This window comes from Rhinoraja longicauda, chromosome 1, assembly GCF_053455715.1.
Source record: "Rhinoraja longicauda isolate Sanriku21f chromosome 1, sRhiLon1.1, whole genome shotgun sequence".
Lineage (NCBI taxonomy): Eukaryota > Metazoa > Chordata > Chondrichthyes > Rajiformes > Arhynchobatidae > Rhinoraja > Rhinoraja longicauda.
Genome location: NC_135953.1, coordinates 89,232,800 through 89,247,413, shown reverse-complemented (window position 1 = coordinate 89,247,413; position 14,614 = coordinate 89,232,800). Strand labels below are relative to the sequence as shown.

At 42.3% G+C, this 14,614-nt stretch overlaps 1 protein-coding gene across 1 annotated transcript in view; it reads right to left on the bottom strand.

Annotated features, from left to right (window-relative positions):
* Positions 1–14,614, bottom strand: part of prkg2 (protein kinase cGMP-dependent 2) — a 66,402-nt gene that overhangs the window by 40,140 nt on the left and 11,648 nt on the right. Inside the window, exons 3-6 of the mRNA XM_078396866.1 lie at positions 13,740–13,853; positions 7,367–7,472; positions 6,398–6,461; positions 3,359–3,436 (exon numbers count right to left, since the gene is read on the bottom strand). Of these exons, the coding sequence (XP_078252992.1) occupies positions 3,359–3,436; positions 6,398–6,461; positions 7,367–7,472; positions 13,740–13,853 (362 nt within the window). The remainder of the gene's footprint in view (positions 1–3,358; positions 3,437–6,397; positions 6,462–7,366; positions 7,473–13,739; positions 13,854–14,614) is intronic.

Genomic DNA, 14,614 nt, shown 5'->3' with positions numbered 1-14,614 from the left:
CTTTAAAGATAAATGTGAAGTCATGATGTGATGGAAGAATAATTTTGATCTCTCTGTTAGGATACACAAATTTCAAGAAGGTCTTCAATCTAGATACACTGCAAGATATTTAAGAAAACAAGGAATGAAAGTTTGTATTAAAAACAGCAGCTGCAGGCATGTACCTCCTTTAAGTACTGTCCCACGAAGTCCACCATTAGCATTTACAGAATGAAGTGATTAGCAGTTCTCAGGTGGCCCTACATAATGCCTGTGTGGTAACAGTCACCAGTGTAGCCTCAAAATAAGTGATCCACACATTGGAATTAATTTAAGGCCCAGGAGGGTAATTATTACCACAAGAGTGGTTTAATGTCAGGGACCTCAATGCCTAAGCTTTGGAAACTGGAAATTATCCACTCTATGCAAATTCTCCTCTTTTGAAGTATTTGAAATTTCAAGTGAGAGGGGCAAAGAATTGTAGGGCAACTTTTTTTACATAGAATGTGTTGAGAGGGGTATTGGTGGAGGCAGGTACGATAATGGTGTTTAAGAGCTTTTAGATGGGGATTTCGATTTGCAGAAAATGTGGATCATGTGCAGGTAAATGTTTGCCTTGGCATCATGTTTGGCACAGACATGTGGACCAAGGGATTTGTTCCTATGCGTGCTTTTCTATGTTCTATGTTCCAAGTGCTTGAAATAGAAAATTAGTCCACTAAATTTTTGTAGCATGGAGATTCTCATATAGACAATAGACAATAAGTGCAGGAGGAGGCCATTCGGCCCTTCGAGCCAGCACCGCCATTCAATGTGATCATGGCTGATCATTCTCAATCAGTACCCCGTTCCTGCCTTCTCCCCATACCCCCTGACTCCGCTATCCTTAAGAGCTCTATCCAGCTCTCTTTTGAATGCATTCAGAGAATTGGCCTCCACTGCCTTCTGAAGCAGAGAATTCCACTCATAATGGGTTGTTAATCATCTCATTCATCTCATAATGGGTTGTTAATTGGAAACCACTCAACAAACATACTGTAGGATTTTTAATCTATAATATATTTATGACAAGGTGAATCTAGAATTCTTGATGATTCTGTAATGTTGCAAATAAGCTTGCTTAAAATAATCTCCGTATTACCCCGACCAATACTATCATTGGAGAAAAAGCTGTTACAAGCTTACATTTAGTTGCAATGCCCATATGCCAATAAAAACACACAGTGATGTTGGCAAATAATATTTTGTTACACCTTGTCATAGATATATTATAGGCTAGAAATCCTAGTATGTTTGTTGAGTGGTTTCAAATTAACAACCCATGACACAGTGCCCGGTGCGGCATGACACAATGCCCGGTGCAGGGCCTTCCATTGCCCGGCGCGGCTCGGCCGCTGGACTTAACATCGCCCGGCGCTGCTCGGCCGCTGGACTTAACAGTGCCCGGTGCGGCTCGGCCGCGGGGCCTAACATCGCTGGTGCGGCTCGGCCGCTGGACTTAACAGTGCCCGGGCCGCGGGGCCTAACATCACCCGGCGCGGCTCGGCCGCGGGGCCTTCCATCGCCCGGTGCGGCTCGGCCGCTGGACTTAACATCGCCCGGTGCGGCTCGGCCGCGGGACTTAGCTGCGCACGGCTCGGTCGCGGGGTCTTCCACCGCCCGGCTCGGCCGCGGGACGTTTCAGCGCCCGGTGCGACTCGGCCGCGGGGACTTCCATCCCCTTGCGGGGACTGTGCGGGTCGGTCGGGGACGAGCTGTCTGTCCGTGGGCGTGGGGAAGAGAGTGGAAGTTTTGTTGCCTCCATCACAGTGAGGGGGTGTTTGGAGTCACTGTGATGGACGTTATGTGTTGGGGTCATGTGTCTTGTGTTCTTTTTTGTGTGTGACTGCTATGTAGTTTCGTTCGGTACCTTGGTACTGAATGACAAATAAAGCTCTGTTGAACTGTTGAACTGTTGAACATTACGGATACAATGCAGAGTAGACCCATAAAACAATTGCAAAGCATTACCTCTGCGATTTCACACCAAGGCGAAACTGATACTTTTCTCAGAAGGCAGTTACTTACCCCAGATGGTGAAATGGAATGGATAGAACATAAAAAAATAGAAAATAGGTGCAGGAGGAGGCCCTTCGAGCCAGCACCACCATTCATAATGATCATGGCTGATCATCCACAATCAGTAACCCGTGCCTACCTTCTCCCCATATCCCTTGACTCTGCTATCCCCAAGAGCTCTATCTAACTCTCTTTTAAATTCATCCAGTGAATTAGCCTGTACTATCTTCTGTGGCGGAGAATTCCACAAATTCACCATTCTCTGGGTGAAAAAGCTGTTTCTCATCTCACTTTTAAATGGCTTCTCCTTTATTATTAGACTGTGGTCCCTGGTTCACAACATTGGGAACATTTTAGCTTGTCCAGTACCCTTTTATAATTTTATGTTTCTATAAGATCCCCTCTCATCCTTCTAAATTCCAGTGAATACAAGCCTAGTCTTTCCAATCTTTCCTCATATGACAGTCCCGCCATCCCGGGGATTAACCTCGTGAACCTATGCTGCTGTCCCTCAATAGCAAGAATGTCTTTCCTCAAATTCGGAGACCAAAACTGCACACAATACTCCAGATGTTGTCTCACCAGGGCCCTGTACAACTGCAGATGGACCTCTTTACTCTTATACTCAAATCCTCTCGTTATGAAAGCCAACGTGCTATTAGCTTTCTTCACTGTCTGCTGTAGCTGCCTGGTTACTTTCAGTGACTGGTGTACAAGGACACCCAGGTCTTGTTGCACTTCCTTTTTTCCTAATCTGTTGTGCATTGAAGCCAGTGGAGAAAAAGGTCAGATGAGCCAATATCGCCCACTTTACATTCACTGAGATTGAAAATTCTGATGCTTTCTTTGTCCTGTGTTTAAAGATCAGTGTGCAAATATTTGCTAAAAGAAAGTATTTTAAAATAGGCCCTAGGTATTTTATTATTGTTCGCATACAAACATAGGTATCCGTTGCTGCCTACAAATGATTTGTTTTAGAGTCACAGCACACAACACCCAGGGACTAGTAAATTTGCAAGCTGGGGTTTACAATTCTGGCCATTAAGATCTAGTTCGTTATGAATGTGCAATATGTATATCCTTTTCCCGTCCTGGTTTTAATTATTTTTTTTCACTCATTACATTTTTGAATCTCCTACCTATTTTTGAATTGCTTTGAGTCTGACCTACAGTGCACCCAGAAGAGCCGTAATCAGAGAATAATGGATTATGAGATAACTGTGAAATCTGATTTATGGCAGTTTGTGGAGAGTGATTTTAATAGCACAACAATAGGATATAATTTCCAATTAAGTACATTGAGTAGCACAGGATACATTACCTTTCCCTTTGCCAAAATGAAAAAGGTATTTCCTTCCTCACCTTGCCGGATGATATAATCCCCTTTATCATAGTATTCCTGTAAAACACAAAGGTTTTATTACAGACTCCAGATCTTACAGTGTTTACATTTGGATTGACCTCCACAGCATCAGAAGAACCTCAGACAAAACCTGTAACCTGATCAGTGAGCACACACAGCACGCACAAGCCTTTTGCGACCGTGAGGGGCTCCTTGTGATCTCATTCCTCCACAGAGCTGGACTCTGCTGAACTTCAATTGTACTTCAGAAGCAGTAACTCCCAGATTTTAAAAATATAGAAAACCTGGGTGTTGTTATTTCCTAGTAGGAGACAGATATAACTTAAGGGCTGTCATCACAAAATGCTGGAGTAACTCAGCGGGTCAGGCAGCATCTCAGGAGAGAAGGAATGGGTGATGTTTCGGGTCTGAAGAAGGGTCTCAACCCAAAACGTCACCATTCCTTCTCTCCTGGGATGCTGCCTGACCCACTGAGCTACTCCAGCATTTTGTGAATAAATACCTTCGATTTGTACCAGCATCTGCAGTTATTTTCCTACATAACTTAGGGGCTGTAGTATCTTTCCATATTTTCTTATACTGTATTAGTTTTATCAACATCTTCTTCATTTTAAAAATCTCAACTTTCACTCTGGCTTTAAATCTACCATGTTAATAAATTAGGTTCCTAACATCACTTTCCTTTGCTTTTCATTACTACAATTAGGCTCTGTCAATTTCTTCAATGTCTTCTAGTTATTCCAAATTATTCATTTCCTTCCATCTTGGAATGGATCCCCATTAAGGTAGATTCATATTTTTTATTATCCATGGTTCCCATGGCCTGCACTGAATTTTCTTGTGGAGCACATATATTGTCCATGATATTGGCAATGAATGGCCCAGAAGATGATGGGAAAGTAATGTTCAGCTTCGTACTTACTCCAGCCATTAAATTTCTTGTATTGGGGGGGAAAGATTGTTGATTCCATTGTTTGCTAAGGTCCCAGGTGGCCCATTATCTTGCTGTAATGTTAACGGTTCATGTATTCAGCAATCATACTGTGTACATCTTTTTCTAAATCAGAGGTGAAGGAGAAAGTCTAACAATATCCCTCTTTCCAGAAATATATTACCCAACATTATAAACCCAGCACTAATAACAATGTGAACTTGTTCTTTATTTTTTTTAAAAGGAGCCATAGACCTCTATAATATCCTTCATGACCTTTGACCTGATATTAGAAGAGTTCTGGATCTGAACTTTTTTTTCCTGCCATTTCTCACCAATCCCCTCAAACCCTTTCAAGCTACAAACCTCTTGAAAAACTGATAAAAATCAGGGTGTTATTATGGTGTCACAAAATACTGTAGATACTGGAACCTTGAATGTAAAAACAAAGTGCTGGAGAAACTCAGTGGGTCAGGCAGCATTTGTGGAGGGAAATAGTCAAACAATTTCCTTCCATGGATGGTGTGTGATCATTGAATTCCTACGGCAGTTTGTATTTACTCAGGTTTATTACTCAGGTTTATTAAGGGCTTTCCCTGAATCCCCCACAGAGGGTTGAAAAAGACAAAGATCCCCTCATCATCCTCAAACTGAACTGATATTGGAAACAGATTGAAATGAAGAAAGCAAATGGCATGTTGGCCTTCATAGTGAGAGGATTTGAGTATCGGAGTAAGGAGGTCCAATTGCAGTTGTACAGGGCCCTGGTGAGACAACACCTAGAGTTTTGTGTGCAGTTTTGGTGTCCTAATTTGAGGAAGGACATTCTTGCTATTGAGGGAGTGCACCGTAGGTTCACCAGGTTAATTCCCGGACTGACATATGATGAAAGAATGGATTGACTGAGCTTATATTCACGAGATATTAGGATGAGTGGGAACCTTATAGAACCATATAAAATTCTTAAGGGATTGGACAGGCTAGATGCAGGAAAAATGTTCCTATTGTTGGGGGAGTCCAGAACCAGGGGTCACAGTTTAAGAATAAGGGGTGGGTCATTTAGGAATGAGATGAGGAAAAACTTATTCACCCAGAGAGTTATGAATCTGTGGAATTCTCTGCCACAGAAGGCAGTGGTGGCCAATTTACTGGATGTATTCAAGAGAGAGTTAGATATAGCTCTTAGGGCTAATGGAATCAAGGGATATGGGGAGAAAGCAGGAATGGGGAACTGATTTTGGATGATCAGCCATGATCAGCCATGATCAGCCATGATCATGTTGAATGGTGCTGGCTCTAACTCCTGCACCTATTTTCTATGTTTCTATGTTTCTATGTTTATCGCTCAGCCACTGTAACACAAGTTTTCGAAATCATGCAAGCTACTCAAGAATCTATGGTCCTGGTATGCTGATGTGCTTAGCCCAGGAAGACAGGAAATTGGAATGGGAAGGAAGATATTTTTCTGGGGTTGGAATCGATTTTTTAACAGAACATTATTATCAGTATGTTAAGATATTTACCATGAAATTTCATATAAATTGATGCAGACTTCACAAAGCCTACATCAGCATGTGTTTGCCTTTTAACGGGAAAATCCAATGTCATTACAAGGAACTGAACAGTCTGAATTCATCCACCATTAGTACTTCCTAAATCACAATTAGATCAGTGTAGAACAGCTGCCACAATGCTGCTAAATTACTTCTAACTGACAAAAAGGAAATGCATTTACAATAAAGTGTCAGTTAGGTCTAAAAGCAAAATTGAGTGGGTTTATATGATCAGACACCCATTATATCCCGTCATCCATCACCTTCAACTTATCACAATAAAAATAGCAGGAAATATTTATTTGTGCAATAAACCAACGAGAAATCTTTTTTTGACATGTTTCACATGGTCTCGTCTTAGAAAATGCACATATTTTAAAAATCAAACAATGCAATCCACTGAACAATCTTTCAAACTATGTGCAAATTGCAAAGTCTCCAAAGCCTTGCAATAAAACCATTAAATAAAGATTCTAAATTCCCAGTTATTTCCTTTACAAAACAAAAACTTACCACCTCCAAACAGTCTACTATCTTCACAAGTTTATCTTCTGGTAAGTTCTTAAGCAAAGAAACACTAGAAAAATAGATAGAAATTAAATTATTAATAAATATCCCTGTTTTCAATACATTTGTCAGGCAAATAATGCTGCATAAATTTTGATATGCTAATGATCTTTTATTAAATCTCACAATCTGTGTGTTAATATTCACAACCACTTTCCTTTCTCAGGAAAGATACAGATAAACTACTGACATTTTCGAACACAAAACAGGCACTGCGACAATACAATGCGTCGGGAAGGATAAAAAAAAGGGATACATCAGATTTTCATTGAGAAGGAGACTGAGGAAAGTACCTAAATGCATCTAGAAAACATGGCATAATTAAAATCACCCAGTTGAATTATTAAATTAAATGTTAAAAAAATATTTAGGTGAAATGATAAAAAATGCACCTATTTAAAGGAAATATTACACTGAGTGAAATTACTGGGTGTTTCAAGTATTTCATAAATCATCATTCTAAGTTCAGATGCAGCCCCTGCATTCTGATAGGAGCAACTTGATCATGTGAGAAAATGACATAGTTGATCACAAGCATCTTGCTGAGCTATCAGCGACACGATGTTTGATTTCTTCCATACCTTCTCCAAACAAATGTTCCCCCTGTTCCTCCGTTTAAATCTCTCCCCTTTTGCTTCTGAACCCCAGACCGAGGAACAGAACAGGTGTATTCTCTAAAGTCTCCTTCACCAGATTTATTGCTCAACAAAAAACCCAAACCATATTATCTGTTCAGCATCACACTGCACTTTGTGTGAATATGATGTAGTATAGCACTTTCATTGCTCATAAAGTGCTTTGGGACATCCTGAGGTCACAAAACACACCACATTATTGTAATATTTTCTTCTCTTTTTAAACCCTCACATGCTACATGCACAATCTTTCACAGGCACTGCGTACACAGACATTTACCTTCTAAGGAAGTTTCTGTACTGCTCATATCTGGCCTGAGCTGTTCCTCTCATAATATTCCGAAAGACTTCTCGATCCAGAACCCAGGTTTTGACACAGGTTGCAGCTTCAAGGAGACAATCACAGCACGAGTAACGACACATGTAACCATAGTCAGCACGCAATTGTTTATTTACTCTCATGTCTAACGATCTGTATGCCTGTGGATTTGTCAGTTGAGTCTGTGACCTAGTCCACATTAGATTTGGAAAGTTCCACCATTCATCCCCGGTCAAGGCTGAGGTTTCTGATCTTAGCTATTATCAGTTACTATGTGCAAAACACAAAGTGCTAGATGAACTCACTGGATTAGGGAACATCTGGGGAGGGAATGGACATGTGAAATTTCGTGTCGGGACCCTTCTTCAGTTGCAAAACGTTGCCTGTCCATCCCCTCCCCAGATGCTGCCTGACCCGCTGTTCCACCAGTGCTTTGTGTTTTGCTCCATATTCCAGCATCCGCAGACTCTAGTGTTTCCATCGGTTACAGCATTCATTGGAAGCAAACAAAAATGATTGACTTTGTGCTTCTAATCACCATCTAATGATTGTTTTTCTGGAAGTGTGCTTTGTGAAAATCAGACGAGGAAATGCCCTGTTTCATAATGTCCCCGGTGGTGAGAATGGTGAGCTGATTAACATCATTATGGTTCACAAGTGAAGGGGAAACGAGAAGAGGAGAAAGGCTGAAGAAAATAAGTGAGGGGAAGGAAAAAATTGGGGTGGTCAATACTCCAGAACATGAAAGTTAAAAAACAAAAACAACGATGCTCAAAAAATAATTTAAAAAAGGAGCAGCACAGTGGCACAGCGATGGAGTTGCTGCTTTACAGCACTAGAGACCTGGGTTTGATCCTGACTACAGGTGGGGTCTGTATGGAGTTTGTACATTCTCTCTGTGACTGCGTGGGCTTTCTCTGGGTACTGCGTTTCCCTCCTAAACTTCAAAGATGTACAAGTTTGTAGGCTAATTGGCTTAGTAAGATTGTAAATTGTCCCTAGTGTGTAGGATGGTGCTAGTGTACAGGGTGATCGCTGGTCGGCATGGACTCGGTGAGCCAAAGCGTCCTGTATCTCTAAAGTCTGCAGTCTAAAGTAAAGCCTACTGTCTCCAGGGCGATGACATAAACAGTATGAAATTAGCAAGCTGCCTAGCAGAAATAACTGTGGTATAAGAAAATAACTGCAGATGCTGGTACAAATCGATTTATTCACAAAATGCTGGAGTAACTCAGCAGGTCAGGCAGCATCTCGGGAGAGAAGGAATGGGTGACGTTTCGGGTCGAGACCCTTCTTCAGACTGATGTCGGGGGTGGGACAAAGGAAGGATATAGGTGGAGACAGGAAGATAGAGGGAGATCTGGGAAGGAGGAGGGGAAGGGAGGGACAGAGGAGCTATCTGAAGTTGGAGAAGTCGACGTTCATACCACCGGGCCGCAAACTGCCCAGGCGAAATATGAGGTGCTGCTCCTCCAATTTCCGGCGGGCCTCACTATGGCACTGGAGGAGGCCCATGACAGAGAGGTCAGACTGGGAATGGGAGGGGGAGTTAAAGTGCTGGGCCACCGGGAGATCAGTTGCGTTAATGCGGACCGAGCGCAGGTGTTCAGCGAAGCGATCGCCGAGCCTGTGCTTGGTTTCGCCGATATAGATAAGTTGACATCTAGAGCAGCGGATGCAATAGATGAGGTTGGAGGAGGTGCAGGTGAACCTCTGTCTCACCTGGAAAGACTGTTTGGGTCGTTTGATGGAGTTGAGGGGGGAGGTAAAGGGACAGGTGTTGCATCTCGTGCGGGAAGTGCCCGGGGTTAGGGTGGTTTGCGTAGGAAGGGACGAGTGGACCAGGGAGTTGCGGAGGGAACGGTCTCTGCGGAACGCAGAGAGGGGAGGGGATGGGAAGATATGGCCAGTGGTGGGGTCCTGTTGTAGGTGACGGAAATGTTGGTGGATGATATGTTGGATCCGCTGGCTGGTGGGGTGGAAGGTGAGAACGAGGGGGATCCTGTCCTTGTTGCGAGTGGGAGGATGGGGAGCAAGACTCCCCCTCCCATTCTGACCTCTCTGTCATGGGCCTCCTCCAGTGCCATAGTGAGGCCCGCCGGAAATTGGAGGAGCAGCACCTCATATTTCGCCTGGGCAGTTTGCGGCCCGGTGGTATGAACGTCGACTTCTCCAACTTCAGATAGCTCCTCTGTCCCTCCCTTCCCCTCCTCCTTCCCAGATCTCCCTCTATCTTCCTGTCTCCACCTATATCCTTCCTTTGTCCCACCCCCGACATCAGTCTGAAGAAGGGTCTCGACCCGAAACGTCACCCATTCCTTCTCTCCCGAGATGCTGCCTGACCTGCTGAGTTACTCCAGCATTTTGTGAATAAATAGCAGAAATAACTCACTTGTTTCTGCCCAGTGAGAACTGCAAGGGCTGCCTATCTCACATCTGAGGTATGTTATCAGAAAACTTTGGGGTAGTACAGAAGTTTTGGAAATTGTGTGTGTATGTGTGTGCATATGTGCATGTGTGCATATGTGTGCGTGTGTGTGCATGTGTGCTTGTGTGTATGTCTGCATGTGTGTGTGTGTGTGTGTGTATGTATGTGTGCATGTGTGTGTGTGTATGCAGGTGTGCGTGTGTGCATGTGTGCTTGTGTGCATGTGTGTACCTGTGTGTACGCGCACATGTACAGTGCATTCAGAAAGTATTCAGACCCCGTCACCTTTTCCTCATTTTGCTACATTACAGCCTTATTTTTAAATGAATTTTAAAAAAAATTATCACCAATCTACACACAATACGCCATAATTAAAAATCAAAATCAGGTGTTTAGAAATTTTCCAAACTAATTAAAAAGAAATAACTGAAATATCATATTTACATAAGTATTCAGACCCTTAACTCAGTACTTTGTTGAGGCACCTTTGGCAGTGATTACAGCCTCAAGTCTTCTTGGGTATGACGCTACAAGCTTGGCACACCTGCATTTGGGCAATTTCTCCCATTCTTCTCTGTAGATCCTCTCAAGCTCTGTCAGGTTGGATGGGGAGCGTGGATGCACAGCTAGTTTAAAGTCCCCCCAGAGATGTTCGATCAGGTTGTGATCACATTGAATGGCGGTGCTGGCTCAAACGGCCGAATGGCCTCCTCCTGCACCTATTGTCTATTGGGTTCAAGTCCGGGCGCTGGCTGGGCCACTCAAGGACATTCACAGACTTGTCGCGAAGCCACTCCTGCGTTGTCTTGGCTGTGTGCTTAGGGTCGTTGTCCTGTTGGAAGGTGAACCTCCACCCCAGTCTGAGGTCCAGAACGCTCTGGAGCAGGTTTTCATCAAGGATCTCTCTGTACTTTGCTCCGTTCATCTTTCCCTCGATCCTGACTAGTCTTCCAGTTCCTGCCACTGAAAAACATCTCCACAGCATGATGCTGCCACCACCATGCTTCACCGTAGATATGGTGTCCGGTTTCCTCCAGACGTGATGCTTGGCATTCAGGCCAAAGAGTTCGATCTTAGTTTCATCAGACCAGAGAATCCTGTTTCTCATGGTCTGAGTGTCTTTTAGGTGCCTTTTGGCAAACTCTAAGCGGGCTGTCATGTGCCGTTTACTGAGGAGTGACTTCTGTCTGGCCATAAAGACCTGATTGGTGGAGTGCTGCAGATATAGTTGTCCTTCTGGAAGGTTCTCCCATCTTTACAGATGAACTCTGGAGCTCTGTCAGAGTGACCATTGGGTTCTTGGTCACCTCCCTGACCAAGGCCCTTCTCCCCCGATTGCTCAGTTTGGCCGGGCTGCCAGCTCTATGAAGAGTCCTGGTGGTTCCAAAGTTTTTCCATTTAAGAATGACGGAGGCCACTGTGCTCTTCAGGACCTGTATGAGATAGCCCAGCTGCTGGCGGTTGTGCAGCAGAAAACAGAAACAGAAACCTGCAATGTTGCAAAAATTGTTTTATACCCTTCCCCAGATCTGTATCTCGACACAGTCCTGTCTTGGAGGTCGATGGACAATTCCTTCGTCATCATTGCTTGGTTTATGCTCTGACATGCTCTGTCAACTGTGGGACATTATATAGACAGCTGTGTGCCTTTCCAAATCATGTCCAATCAATTTAATTTACCACTGGTGGACTCCGATCAAGTTGTAGAAACATCTCAAGGATAATCAATAGAAACAGGATGAATAGTGTAAGAAAATAACTGCAGATGCTGGTACAAATCGAAGGTATTTATTCACAAAATCCTGGAGTAACTCAGCTGGTCATTCAGCATCTCAGGAGAGAAGGAATGGGCGACGTTTCGGGTCGAGACCCTTCTTCACCCTTCTAAGCTCAATTTTGAGTGTCATAGCAAAGGGTCTGAATACTTATGTAAATGTGATATTTCAGTTATTTCTTTTTAATTACTTTGCAAAAATTTCTAAACACCTGTTTTCGCTTCTTCATCCTGGGGTATTGTGTGTAGATTTATGGTTAAAAAAAAAAGAGTTTAATCCATTTTTAAATAAGGCTGTAACGTAACAAATTGTGGAAAAGGTTAAGGGGTCTGAATACTTTCTGAATGCACTATAAGTGTATGTTTGGTGGAGTGCGTAGCAGCCTAAAATGAGAGCAGTCTTATCCTTCTTTGTAAGGCCTGAAGAAACACTTCTGTTTCTTCTGATCCCATGAAAACTATTTCTTAGCTACAGACACCAATTCTGCACCCAGTTTTACTCAAGAGAATCTGACTTATTACAATATACTAATGATATGTGTGAACTGAGTTTTATCACAGCTCGTGATTTGTTGCAGTCCAGTGGATCGAGTAGTAACTAAAGCTAGCGTTCATCAAAGCAAACCCGAATACAGATTTCCATTTTTAGCAAAAACATTATTAAACACAATTGTAAGCCGCTGCTAAGAAGTAAATATATGACTAATTCTATGATTATTTTGGCAACTCACAATTGACTACAAAATGTACAGTTCTGTTCATTCTTTCACCTTGAACCTATGTCCTTTGGTTCTTGATTCCCCTACTCTGGGCAAGAGACTCTATGCATCTGTATTTCTATGTCCGATATATTTCTCTCATGATTTTATACACCTCTATAAGATCACCCCTTATCCTCCTGTGCTCTGATGAATAGAGTACCAGCCTGCTCAGCCTCTCCCTGTAGCTCAGACCCTCTAGTCCTGGCAACATCCTCGTAAATCTTCTCTGTACCCTATCTAACTTGAAAACATATTTCCTACAACATGGTGCCCAGAACTGAACACAATACTCTAAATGTGGCCTCACCAATGTATTTTGTAGTTGCAACATAACCTCCTAACTTCTATACTGAATACTCTGACGGATGAAGGCCAATGTGTCAAAAGCCTTTCTGACCACCCTTCAAGGAACTACTGTATGTACCTGCACTTCTAGATCCCTCTGCTGTATAACACACTCCAGACCCCTGCTATTCACTATGTAGGTCCTGCCCATGTTAGACTTTCCAAAATGCAACACCTCACATTTCTCTGTATTAAATTCCATCAACCATTCCTCAACCCACCTGGCCAGCTGATCAAGATCCTACTGCAATGCGTGACATCCATCTTCACTATTTACAATACCACCCACTTTTGTATCATCTGCAAACTTGCTAATCTTGCCATGTATGTTATCATCCAAATCACTGATATAGATTACAAACAGTAATGGTCCCAGCACCAAATCCTGAGGCACACCACTACTCACAGACCTACAGTCTGAGAAGCAACCTTCCACCATAACCCTCTGCTTCCATCCATTAAGCCAATTTTCTATCCATTCAGCTATTTCTCCTTGATTTGCAATTCCAGAGTCAATCAAGTTCTAAGTAAGTGACTGTGATTATTTTATGCTCCGAATTTATATGTAACAATTCTCCACAGTTGATTTTTCTGGAGAAGTTATCTGGCTTTGTTGAGAGAATTTGGTATAATTTCTATTTCCCGAACAAATTAACTTCTTTGTTGGGTGATAATCTTTAGTGACTCATTAAACACAGTGCACCTCCAGTTCATTGGCTGAAGTGATACTGTGATTGCCTTGTGATTTTTAATTTGGATTCAGAATAATGTTTTGAGGTAATGTGCCTTCATATTTAAACTTAAGAGTTAGTTAATATCGCAGTTATACTGCATATCATATTTCTTATTGTTCTATGATATTGGTCCAATGTGAAATTTTGTTTGATGGACATTGCGAGCAAAATAAAATGTGCACACCAATGGAAATACTAATTAGGGATTTCAAATCTCACAAAAATGTCTTGCTAATGTTTAAAAAACATGAACTACTTAAGATGTTTTTATTGAATAATCGAAGGTCTCTACCTTTCACAGATGCTGTCCTTGTGCAATTATATAAAATAGCAAGTTCGCCAAATGCAGTCCATATGCTGATCGATGTTAGAATTTTGTTATTTTGGAAGACCTCGAGATTGCCCTCTATTACAAAAAGAGAAAATAAAAGAACATTATAAAGCAGAATATATTCTTAATAGAACAGATCAGAACCAAGAGAAACATTTCATGACAACAGTTTTACCCGTGGCTATATATGTGAATAGATTTTCCTTTTCTAAATGGTTTTTAAAAGCACTAGTTCAGATCTACGACATGGCCAGCAGAGAGGCAGCTCACCATCTGGCTTCACTGTCAAAAATGATAATTGTCATTGATTTTTTTGCAGCTAATGTTCCTAATTTAGTTATTAAACCCCAGGCTCACTTGGTAGCATTGTCAAATTTGGGTCAGAGGGCTGCGGGATCAATTTCCACACCAGAGACTTAACTGCAAAATTCAAATGGACACTAAAGTGCTCCGAGGGATTCTCCCCTCTCAGAGGTGCTGTCTTTTTAGGTGGATATAAAGATATCAAGGGCACTCTCTGAAAACAAGCAGGGAATAATTTCTCCCATAGGCAACATCTAAAAATATCTTGTCATCTATTTCACTGCTGTTTGTTGGATGTTGTAGTGAGCAAAATAGGTGGCCACATTCGTTACTTTACAATATTGCAGAGAATGTATTCTTTGCTTGGAACTTTGAAACATGCTGAGGTTGTGAACAAAGTGGATACATTTTCTGCAGCACAATGAGATTGTGTTTTTATTCCTGATTGTAAGTTTTCAAGGTTATTACCTTCTCCCTTGTGAAACCACATACTGTGTAGTAAAGGGCCTGTCCCAGTTTGGCGAATTTTAAGG